General features: G+C 38.5%; 1 protein-coding gene across 7 annotated transcripts in view; it reads left to right on the top strand.

Moving 5' to 3' along the window:
• Positions 1–12,593, top strand: part of synrg (synergin gamma) — a 39,027-nt gene extending 26,434 nt beyond the window's left edge. For 5 of the 7 annotated variants that reach the window (XM_062960583.1, XM_062960582.1, XM_062960581.1 and 2 more), the window contains 8 exons: positions 171–716; positions 2,104–2,267; positions 2,420–2,473; positions 4,490–4,586; positions 4,717–4,865; positions 6,434–6,544; positions 8,612–8,647; positions 11,920–12,593. In XM_062960583.1, coding sequence (XP_062816653.1) covers positions 171–716; positions 2,104–2,267; positions 2,420–2,473; positions 4,490–4,586; positions 4,717–4,865; positions 6,434–6,544; positions 8,612–8,647; positions 11,920–12,051 — 1,289 coding nt within the window. In that variant the 3' untranslated portion in view covers positions 12,052–12,593. The remainder of the gene's footprint in view (positions 1–170; positions 717–2,103; positions 2,268–2,419; positions 2,474–4,489; positions 4,587–4,716; positions 4,866–6,433; positions 6,545–8,611; positions 8,648–11,919) is intronic. The other 2 variants (XM_062960584.1, XM_062960579.1) reach the window with 1 other exon arrangement.
• The last annotated feature ends 254 nt before the right edge of the window (positions 12,594–12,847 follow it).

Below are 12,847 nucleotides of genomic sequence, written 5' to 3'. Positions count from 1 at the left end.
CTTGCTTAGCTTCCAAGATCTGGTTCGTTTGGGTATTTAGGCACAGAATAAGAACATTCTGTAGGAACTCTACTGGGTGCTAGAGTGGTGTTGTCTTCAATACGAGGTGCATTGACAGAACATGGACTGCTGCTGCTATTAACAATGTGATGTTGGTTGCTCTTCCGTAGATCTTGACGACATGAAGTACGCTCCCTTTGGAAACTCTGGTCTGGGCAGCTTTCCGAGTTACGACTGGTCTGACAAGGAGGAGACCTTCCAGAGCAAGAAGCCCACCTCCTTCCCTCTCCCGCCAGGCCTTGGGTCCTCCTTGGCTACCTCTGTCCTCCAGAAGAAAGAGACGCTCTTCGGCAGCTCAGAAAACATCACCATGACCACTGTTTCCAAAGTCACGACCTTTGCGGGTGAGGATGCGCTACAGGACACAAAGTTCTCCCCTTTTGCGAACGTCAAGAACCCCAGCCTTCACTCGGCGGATCAAAGCGACGAAGATGTGGAAAACTTTGGGGAGTTTGCAAGGCCTCCGGGAGAATCCTCCGATCACCTCGCTCCAAAGTCCAGCTCCAAAGAAGGCGCCGACGACTTTGGCGAGTTCCAAAGTGAGAAGCCCAAGATCAGCAAGTTTGACTTCTTGCTGGCCACCTCCCAAGGCAAAATGAAGTCGAGCGAAGAAATGATCAAAAGCGAGCTGGCAACCTTCGACCTTTCTGTTCAAGGTGAGTTGAGCACTGCTGGTTGGGCTGCCCTTGTTTCTCAGACCTGACAAATGATAACAACAACAACAACTTTATTCTTGTACCCCGCCACCATCTCCCCAAAGGGACTCGGAGCAGCTTATATATGGGACAAAATGCCCATAGGCACAAATACAAAACAATCCATCAAAGCAATTAAGATAAAACATTGTTAAATACAGTAGAGTCTCACTTATCCAAGCTAAACAGGCCAGCAGAACCTTGGATAAGCGAATAGCTTGGATAATAAGGGGGGATTAAAACTCATTCTTTGTACTGCTCTTTAATAATAATTAAATAATGTACTGCTATTTATATAATAATATAAATAATATATTATTTATATGTTATATAAATTATTATAATATACAGTAGAGTCTCACTTATCGAAGCTAAATGGGCCGGCAGAAGCTTGGATAAGCGAATATCTTGGATAATAAGGAGGGATTAAGGAAAAGCCTATTAAACATCAAATTGGGTTATGATTTTACAAATTAAGCACCAAAACATCATGTTATACAACAAATTTGGCAGGAAAAGTTGTTCAATACTCAGTAATGTTATGTTGTAATTACTGTATTTATGAATTTAGCACCAAAATATCACGATATGTTGAAAACATTGACTACAAAACTGCGTTAGATAATCCAGAACGTTGGATAAGCGAGTGTTGGATAAGTGAGACTCTACTGTACCAATAAAATTACATTAATTGAGGCCTCAGTAGTTTAAATGTTTTTTAATCTTTACGTCAAACCATAATTTAAGATATTATTATTTCCGTCATTTTTATCCCGCCTTTCTCACCCGAAGGGACTCAGACTGTTCAACTCTGATTAAATCGTTATTTTCATTTTCTTCAATGTAAATGTGCTTATGCATCTTTTTAATAATAATAGAGTGAAATAATAAACGTAATAATAATAAATGCAGTAAAATAGTAAATGTAAAAATAAGTAGAGTAAAATAATAAATGTATTAATAATAATAAAGAGTAAAATAAATGTAAAAGCAACAATAATAGAGTAAAATAATAAATGTAATAATAATAACTAATAGAGTAAAATAATAAATGTAACAATGCCAATAATAATAGAGAAAAATAATAAATATACCATATATACTCGAGTATAAGCTGACCTGAATATAAGCCCACCAGTACCCTCACCCGAGTATAAGCCGAGGAGGTTTTTTTCAGTCCTATAAAACGGCTGAAAAACTAAGCTTATACTCGAGTATATACAGTAATAAAGGCTTGAATTGACTTTTGTTTGTCAGGCAGTTGAGTTATGCCACCAAAAATGGAACGTCCTGTCTTGTTTTTGTGCTCCCGAAGATTTTAAATAACCCTGGCTGTATTTCTTTGCAGGATCTCACAAAAGAAGCTTGAGTTTGGGGGACCGAGAGATCAGCCGATCCTCGCCTTTGCCGCCCCTGGAGCAGCCGTTCCGAGACCGGTCAAATACCCTCAGCGAGAAACCCACTCTCCCTGTTATAAGAGACAAATACAAGGATCTTACAGGAGAAGTAGAGGTAAGGACAAATGGGAAGAAGGGGAAAAAAGAGGACCTGATCATAAGAAGAGCTGTTCAACAGTGGAACTCTCTGCTGCAGAATGTGATGGAAGTTATTACCCCTAAAAAATCAGGCCACTCTACCAATTCTCTGTTGTTCTTTCCCTCTAGGAAAGCGAGAGGTATGCCTATGAATGGCAACGGTGCTTAGAAAGTGCCCTTCAAGTAAGTACATCATTACCTTTTGCTACATTTTGTTCCCTCGTTGACCACTCTGTGACACCAAACATCCAAAGGCGAGGATTAATAATAATAATAATAATAATAATATGAATATGAATAAATGGCAATGAATAAATGGCAAAGACGACATGGACCGATTTTGGCTATAGCATGAGACTTCTTGGATGAATGGATCTAACCTTTTCTTTAAATCTTTTATATTTTATATTTTTATATTGTATTTATAATTTTGAATTGTTTTATGTACTGTGCGTTTTTAACTGTGTATAGGCATCGAATTATTGCCATTATTGTACGCCGCCCTGAGTCCCCTTGGGTGAGAAGGGCGGGATATAAATGTTGGAAATAAATAAAAAAAATAAATTATTATTATTATTAATAATAATAATAATAATAATTTATTTGTACTCTACCCTATCTCCCCAAGGATTAGTATTGAATTAGCTAATCAAGTATTAACCGTGATTAGAATTGATTGGCCTTGCAGCTCCAAAGCCTGGCTGCTTCCTGCCTGGGGAAATCCTTTGTTTGGAGGTGTTAGCTGGCCCTGATTGTTTCCTGTCTGGAATTCTCCTGTTTTCTGAGTGTTGTTCTTTATTTACTGACATGATTTTGGAGGTTTTTTTAATACTGGTAGCCAGATTTTGTTCATTTTCACAGCTTCCTCCTTTCTGTTGAAATTGTCCACATGCTTCTGGATTCCAGTGGCTTCTTTGTGTAGCCTGACATGGTGGTTGTTAAAGCAGTCCAGCATTTCTGGTTGGACACAGCATATTATTTGAGAACACAGGCAGGCTTTGAAGCTGCAAGGATCAGGCCTTCTGTCTTCTTCTTCAGTGTCCCATTTGTGAGCCAGAGCCAGGTCTTCTCCTTATCAGCTTTTCCTTCAATTTTGTCAAGGAACTTTCCATGCAGTGTTTTGTTGTGTCAGCTGTCAGCTCTAGTTTGTAGTGCGGTTTTCTTGTACTGTTTTTTGTCTGCTGTGCTTTGAGGAGTTTCTGATTTTTGACTTCAATCAAAATTATTATTATTATTATTGTTATTATTATAATAATTATTATTATTTGTAACACAACAAGATGAGTTCACAGCAGACACTCTGCTGGCCGTTGTATTGGATCACACGTCGGACCCTTCCCAAGTTTCTAGGACTATGTGATGTATTATTATTATTATTATTATTATTATTATTATTATTATTATTATTATTATTATTATAATATTATTATTATTATTATGAACACAACAAGATGAGTCCACAGCAGACACTCTGCTGGCCGTTGTATTGGATCACACGTCGGACACTTCCCAAGTGTCTAGGACTATGTGATGTATTATTATTACTATAATATTATTATTATTATTTGAAACACAACAAGATGAGTCCACAGCAGACACTCTGCTGGCCGTTGTATTGGATCACACGTCGGACACTTCCCAAGTGTCTAGGACTATGTGATGTACAGTAGAGTCTCACTTATCCAACATAAACGGGCCGGCAGAATGTTGGATAAGCGAATATGTTGGATAATAAGGAGGCATTAAGGAAAAGCCTATTAAACATCAAATCAGGTTATGATTTTACAAATTAAGCACCAAAACATCAGGTTATACAACAAATTTGGCAGAAAAAGTAGTTCAATATGCAGTAATGTTGTGTTGTAATTACTGTATTTGCGAATTTAGCACCAAAATATCATGATGTATTGAAAACATTGACTACAAAAATGCGTTGGATAATCCAGAACGTTGGATACGCGAGTGTTGGATAAGTGAGACTCTACTGTATTATTATTACTATAATATTATTATTATTATTTGAAACACAACAAGATGAGTCCACAGCAGACACTCTGCTGGCCGTTGTATTGGATCACACGTCGGACACTTCCCAAGTGTCTAGGACTATGTGATGTATCGGTGAATAATGAGTATTATTATTATTATTGTTATTATTTTCTTCTAGTATTATGAAATATGCAAACTCTTTTCTGACAGGTCATCAAGAAGGCAAACGACACCCTGAATGGGATCAGCAGTTCATCTGTGTGCACGGAAGTAATCCAGTCTGCCCAAGGCATGGAATATTTATTAGGTATGATCTTATTTTCATGAGGAATTAGCTGGTGAGAAATGGGTCTGGTTTCAAACCTCTCTTTCTTGATCGAGGCCAACGCCATTGGCACCTCTTCCGTGACGCAGCGCTCTTTTTTGTTTCCTCGCAGGAGTCGTCGAGGTGTATCGAGTCACGAAACGGGTCGAGCTGGGGATCAAAGCCACCGCCGTCTGCAGCGAGTCCCTCCAGCTCTTGCTGAAGGACATTGACAAAGTGTGGAACAACCTGATAAGCTTCATGTCTCTCGCGGCCCTGACGGTGAGACGCTTTCCGAGCAATGCCTTTTTAATGTTTTGTTCAGAGACTTCCCTTTGGCACATGTCGTTTATTTCTTTCAAGCAATCCATGCCAGTGTCGTCGTTTATGCCGTCCTACCTCAGTTGTGTTCCTGAGCATCATTTCTTTCCCCGGAAATAAGACCTAAATGGAAAATAAACCCTAACATAATTTTTCAGGATGCTCATAATATGTAAGCCCTACCCCTCCCCAAAATAAGTCCTATCTCTGTTAAGATAGATGCCTGGAATCTCTTTTTTGGGACATAAATAATAATCACCATCATCTCGTCATCAGCCAGATGGACGCATTCACCGGTAGTATATATATAAAACATGCTATGCTAGTTTTATATACAGTAGAGTCTCGCTTATCCAACGTAAACGGGCCAGCTGAACGTTGGATAAGCGAATATGTTGGATAATAAGGAGAGATTAAGGAAAAGCCTATTAAACATCAAATTAGGTTATGATTTTACAAATTAAGCACCAAAACATCATGTTAGACAACAAATTTGACAGAAAAAGTAGTTCAATACTCAGTGATGCTATGTAGTAATTACTATATTTATGAATTTAACACCAAAATATCACTATGTATTGAAAACATTGACTACAAAAATGCGTTGGATAATCCAGAACGTTGGATAAGCAAGTGTTGGATAAGTGAGACTCTACTGTATATGTATATATGTGTGTGTGTGTGTGTATATACACACACACACACATATATATGTGTGTGTATATATATACATATATACATACAATATAATTTACAATAATATATAATAATTATAACATATTGTATATGCATATAATATTCATAATATTATATTGTAATACGATATAATATTGATACAGTACAATATAGTAATTTATTACCAGTATTGTACTGTGCTAATATTATTATATTGTATGTAAATTTAATTTGTAAGCCGCTCTGAGTCCCCTTCGGGGTGAGAAGGGCGGCATATAAATGTAGCAAATAAATAAATAAATAAAAAGTACATCCATTGAAACACATATGGAAATATTGAATTATAAAATACTGTAAAATACAGGCAATCCCACTGTTATGAACAAGATAGGTTCTGTAGGTTTGTTCTTAAGTTGAATTTGTATGTAAATTGGAAAAGGTACATTTTTAAAGTGTTACTCCAGCAATTTTTTTAAATTAGTGTTTAAACGCATAAAATAAATATATATACCATACAAAACAAAACAATTTGAACTCAGAACAGCGCCCAATAGCCCATAGTGTCAACCATTGTATCATTGTATGCGTGCCAAGTTTAGCCCAGAATCCACTATTACAGTAATACAGAAATCATTAAACCTAAATTTAGTTCAATACATCAATATGAAAACAAATACAAAAGGCGCTGTTAAACAATCAAACAAAGGACTGATTACATTCACAGTAGAAACAATATTTTTCTCTTGAAGGATGAATTTACCCCTCTTCAAAGAACTAAAGAACATTTATTGTTTATGAGAAGAGGAGTAAAGCAAGTATGCTAAGTTTCTTTTTCCCTCATGTTTCTCCTGCAGCCCGATGACAACTCGTTGGATTTCTCCTCTTGTATGCTTCGCCCCGGGATTAAAAATGCACAAGATCTGGCCTGTGGTGTTTGTCTGTTAAATGTAAACTCTAGAAGCAAAGTAAGTAGTGAAGCTTTTTTTTTTGTTTCCTCTCCCTGTTTCACGCACCTCTGTTTTGGAAAGAATTTGCATTTGTTGCCTTCCCTCCTCCCCTTTTTTAACATCATTCACTTTACTAATTTAATAGTCTCCTGGCACGTGAAAAAAACTTTCATTGAGGGAGGCTTGTCATGAATAGTTAATGCTCTGAAGCTGTGACTGGCGCATATCTATATATATAAAAGTGTAACGTGCATTTTTCCCATGGAGTAAACAACAAAACCACTGAACCAAATCACATCAAATTTGGCCACAAAAGATATAGTTATTCAGTCTCTTGTCTTTCAATCAAATAAACCTAGAAATATAAAGTCCAAACTTTAAAAACACAAAGGGGGAGGGGGGAGAAGGATGAGGAAGAGCCGTTCTCCCCCTGGCTGCCAGTCATAAGAGTAGGCCCCGCCCCTTTAAGCTCCGTCCCCTTCATTTCATAGCAGCCCCCTTAACCACAGTGGTGCCTGGGGATAGGCAGAGTTCACTTAGGCCTCTTCCACACTGCCTATAAAATACCTGATTTGAACTGGATTATATGGCAGTGTAGAGTCAAGGCCTTTCCACACAGCTATGTAACCCAGAATGCCAAGGCAAATAATCCACAGTATCTGCTTTGAACTGGATTATCTTGAGTCCACACTGCGTTATAATCCAGTTCAGTGTGGATTTAATATAGCTGAGTAGAACGGGCCTCAAGATAATCCAGTTCAAAACAAATAATGTAAGATTATAAATATAATACAGTATATAAAAATTACTGAGGTATAATACAACAGAACAATATAATCTCTAAAATTAGGACAGCAAAGAAAGAACAACACTCTGGAAACGGGAATTCCAGACAGGAAACAATCTGGGCCAGCAACCACCTCCCAACAAAGGATTCCCCCGGGTAGGAAGCAGCCAGGCTTTGAAGCTTCAAGGCCATTCAATGCTAATCATTCTGGCTAATTGCAGCATTCATACTTGCCTCCAACAGACTAAAAAAAAGGGACAACAAGAAATACAGTAGAGTCTCACTTTTCCAAGCTTCGCTTATCCAAGCTTCTGGATTATCCAAGCAATTTTTGTAGCCAATGTTTTCAATATATCATGATATTTTGGTGCTAAATTCGTAAATACAGTAATTACAACATAACATTACTGCGTATTGAACTACTTTTTCTGTCCAATTTGTTGTATAACATGATGTTTTGGTGCTTAATTTGTAAAATCATAACTTAATTTGATGTTTAATAGGCTTTTCCTTAATCCCTCCTTATTATCCAAGATATTCGCTTATCCAAGCTTCTGCCGGCCCATTTAGCTTGAATAAGTGAGACTCTACTGCATATTATAATAATTTATATAATATATAAATAATATATTATTTATATTATTATATAAATAGCAGTACATTATTTAATAATTATTAAAGAGCAGTACAAATAATGAGTTTTAATCCCCCCTTATTATCCAAGCTATTCACTTATCCAAGGTTCTGCCGGCCCGTTTAGCTTGGATAAGTGAAACTCTACTGTATTTAATAATGTTTTATCTAAATTGCTTTGATGGATTGTTTTATATTTGTGTCTATGGGTATTTTGTAAAATCATAACGTAATTTGATGTTTAATAGGCTTTTCCTTAATCCCTCCTTATTATCCAAGATATTCACTTATCCAAGCTTCTACCGGCCCGTTTAGCTTGGATAAGTGAGACTACTGTAATATATAAAAAGACTGTCCATGATTCTAGAGAATCAAGACATACATAGAAACATATATCAATAGAATCCAGCAAACAGGGAGAATGTGAATTTCCGGAAAATAAAATGTATGATTTCCCAAGGAACGGAAAATCTAGAACTGATGTGTATTTTGATAGATGTCGTTCCTAAGAACTGGCTTAGAAATGATACTGGATGAAGGGTGTAGAAAGGAGCCGATAAAAGGCCCGCAGGGAGTCACAGCCTTTAGACGGGAAGAGCTTGGCTGCCGCTGTGATCCTTTGTTTTGACCATGATGTTGACCTTTTGTGGTTTCAACGTTTTCAGAAAGAAGAGAAGCCTGCGGATGACCGTCCGAGAGAAGTACGAAACCATTAAAAAAAGCTGTCTTTTGAATGTGTGCCCAGATTGAGAGGCATTGGCAGTGGGGCTGCTGCCTTCGCTCCTTTTGCTTCCCAACCCTCTCTCTCTCTCTAACCCCTCGATTTTAATCTACTAATTTGGCACTGGCATGTGTCGTGTTGGCATGCCTTGTTCTCTTTGTGTTACTCTGGTTTCTCTGTGTTGTGGTGTGACAGTTGGGTTATGGTAGTAGTAGTAGTAGTAGTAGTAGTAGTAGTCAGCTTGGTGTCTCAGTTCCCGTCTGTATCTTATGCAAGGAAGTGTTGCCTTGATCTAAGGTGGCTGAGTCGAGATGGCGAGGCCTTTGGTCACACTGGTGAAAATGGATCTAGCTGGGGATGGCAGGAGTGGTTTTTGGGCCCATCATTCTGTCAGAAAAGCATTACAGTGTTCCCTCGCTACTTCGCGGTTCGCTTTTTGCGGACTCACTGTTTCACCGTTTTTAATAAACACTAAAATACAGTAATAGTATAAATCAGGGGTCCCCAAACTTTTTAAAGAGGGGGCCAGTTTACGGTCCCTCAGATCATTGGAGGGCCAGAGTATAGTTGAAAAAAACTATAAACAAATTCCTATGCACACTGCACATCTCTTATTTTGGAGTAAAAAAACCCAAACGGGAACAAATACAGCCTCAATGTTAATAACAATCATAATCATAATAAAAATAATAAAGAAGGTTGGAAGAAACCCCTTGGGCCATTTATTCCAACCCCCTTCTACCTTTGTGCACCAAAAGCACAAGCAAAGCACCCCTGACAGTTGGCCACTCAGCCTCAATGTTGTTAATAATAATAATAATAATAATAATAATAATAATAATAATAATAATACACCACACAGCCCTAAACACTTGGGAACTTGTGATTTTGTGATACGAAATCCAGCATATATATCTCGTTTGCTGTGTTATACTGTGTCTTTGTGTCAATAATAATAATAATAATAATAATAATAATAATAATAATAATAAAAAGAGGATTAGAAGAGACCCCTTGCGCCATTTAGTCCAGCCCCCTTCTGCCTTTTTGCACCAAAAGCACTAGCAAAGCACCCCCCTTTATAATTAATTATTAATTAAATAATAATTCAAATACTATTATAAGAAAAACTCTGGAAGGCACGCACCAGGCGAGGTAGGGAGCGGGGGCCAGATAGATGGCTTCGATGGGCCGCATGTGGCCCCCGGGCCTTAGTTTGGGGACCCCTGGTATAAATCATAAAATAATATTATAAATCCCTCTTTCTACTTCCTTCCTAAGGAGAAGCCTAAGGAAGGAAAGAAGGAGAAGCTGAAGGGAGAGAAAAGGATGCTGAAGCAGCTTTGTTTTCGCCTCACAAGGCAGCAGTAGACAGAGATTCTACTTGCCAGTGAGATTGTAAACAACACAAATATAGCGTCCCTACTTCACGGATTTTCACTTTTTGCGGGTGGTCTTGGAACATAACCCCCACAATAAGTGAGGGAATACTGTACAGTAGAGTTCCGGTTATATGTCTTCCGCTTATCCGACACTTGGCCCACCCGTTTAAGTCGGATAACCAGAACTTTACTGTATTTGAATCTGTGTGACTTCTGTCTCCTGATTTCTTCATGTAAGACCACAGTTTGGGGTCATCAAAATACACGTTTTTCTCAGTTAATGAGGCCAATGTGTTCTTGAGTTTTACTTCTTTGACAGGGACTTTGATCCCAGAGTTAGAGATAACATGGAAAGAAAAGAAATATGTCCCTTTGTCATAGAAAATAACAGTTCAGTGTGTTGTCGAATGCTTTCATGGCCGGAATCACTGGGTTGCTGTGAGTTTTCCAAGCTGTATGTTCATGTGGAGGGCCAACTATTCTTAGGTAAAGGTAAAGGTTTTCCGCTGACATTAAGTCTAGTCGTATCTGACTCTGGGGGTTGGTGCTCATCTCCATTTCTAAGCTGAAGAGCCAGCATTGTCCATAGACACCTCCTAGGACATGTGGCTGGCATGAGTGCGTGGAGATCCGTTACCTTCCCTCCAGACCTGTACTCCGCTCCGATTTGAACTGCTGACCTTTCGATCAGCAAGTTCAGCAGCTCAGCGATTTAACCCACGTAATGTTCTTAGGATGAGATTTATTTGAAAAATAAAGATAAAAGTTAAGATATCTTACAGTCCAGGAACTATTAGATGGCCATATGTCCCTCATCCGTGCCCTACTCTGTCAAGTGGAAGTGGTAGAAAAGAGTTAGTATTTTACGTTAAATTTACATTTCAAAGGCATCATAGTTCACAAGAATGATTCAGGCTGTTGCAATGTAAATCATTGTTGTTTTGTGTTTTCCTGGGGCTGAGAGTCTGTGACCTGCCCAAAGTGGGTTTCATGGCTGAGCAGGGAACCAAACCCTGTTCTCCAGAGTCAGAGAATGCGAAGTAGGAATTGTACATTAAACTAGTGCATATGTGGGAAGCTCTCTGCTTTTAATAATACAGTAATAATAATAATAATAATAATAATTTTGTGATACGAAATCCAGCATATCTATCTTGTTTGCTGTGTCATAATAAAATAATAATAATAATAATAATAATAGCAACAACAACAACAACAACAACTTTATTTTTATACCCCACCTCCATCTCCCTGAAGGGACTTGGGGCGGCTTACATGGGGTCAAGCCCAAATAAAAACAATAACAATGTACAACACATCAGTAAAAAGACATGCACAATTATAAAATTTAAGCATTACCATATAGAAATAAAATAACATGCTTAATAAAACATGATTTAAACACGGAAAGATTATCAAACAAACTGGGTCAAGTGCGCCATGTGGATTTTGTAAACCCGAGGTAGAAGATTAAGTGCTGTCACTTTGTGAGAGAGCAATTTGGGTTGGGAATGAACCCTGTGGTTATATCAAATTAATAAGGCAGAACTATGGACAAAGCATGAGGAAGAACGGATCTGATTTTATGTTTGAAACATATATTTTTAATTCATAATGTATTTTAATAGTTTTAACTGTTTTATGTGCTGTTTTATATTGGTTTGTATGGGCATCTAATTGTTGCCACTGTTGTAAGCTGCCCTGAGTCCCTTTGGGTGAGAAGGGCGGGATATAAATGTGAGAAATAAATAAAATAAAAAGTACAACCAGTGAGGTAGGAGGGTTTCACTCCTGGCCAAACACTTTGGCCCAAAGGAGTGCCACGGCGATGTCTCATCTCGGTCTCCTTTTTCTCCCCTTCTCCCCAAAGGCCTTCAACTCCGAAACGGACAATTTCAAGCTCGCTTACGGAGGGCACCAGTACCACGCCAGCTGCGCCAACTTCTGGATCAACTGCGTGGAGCCCAAGCCTCCGGGCCTCCTTTTGCCCGACCTCCTTTGAACGGACTTCTTCCAGCGTTGCGATGTGGAGGACGGGGGGATCAAGACGACGTGAAATGTGTTGTGAGCTTGTGGTTAGGATGTGTGTAAGGTGTTGCTGTTCTCTTGCACAGAGTGAAAGCTGCTTACAAAAATGTTCATTGGCATTGCGATTTATCTCGTTGCCCCACGGTTTCCTTCCTCCCACACTTCAGTCCGCTGTGACTGACATTTTCCAAACCAAAACGTGTCGGCTTTGGTTTTGACTGGTGGCGGTACTTTTACAAACAGTCCTGATTTCTACGCACTTTTAAAACCAGTAGAAATATCATATGGGTCCTCTTTGTCTCTGCCTGTCATACTGTTGAAAGTTTTGGGAGGCTTTTGTTGATGTTTTTCAGCCCTCTTTCGAAGTGACTATATAGGCCAATATAGACTATATAGGCACTTTAAATCCAATGAACCTTTTATTTATATTTAACCTTTGTCCCTGGGAATGTAGTGTCTTGTGTTTTTAAAAGTGAGGCGTCTGATGCAGAATAAAATGTGTATATAGGGAACGGAGGTTTCTGCGTTAAGCTGTGTCTCTTCCAAAGGCTCATTGAACTGGGAGCAAGCAAAAACTGGCTTGCAGGAATGTGGAATTTGTGGCATTCTGGAAATTGTTGGTTACTAATGGATTTTCATGCAGCCGCATCTGAAGAAAGACAAGCTATCCATCCTTTTACCTCTCCTGTTGATTTTAACAGTTGCGCATCAAATTCATGTGGTTTAAGAGGCATTGATGCCTCTTATGAGTGAACGTTGGAGTTCAGAGC

This window comes from Anolis carolinensis, unplaced genomic scaffold (assembly GCF_035594765.1).
Source record: "Anolis carolinensis isolate JA03-04 unplaced genomic scaffold, rAnoCar3.1.pri scaffold_7, whole genome shotgun sequence".
Lineage (NCBI taxonomy): Eukaryota > Metazoa > Chordata > Lepidosauria > Squamata > Dactyloidae > Anolis > Anolis carolinensis.
Note: the sequence above shows the minus strand (reverse complement) of the source record. Positions and strands in the feature narration are given on the sequence as shown.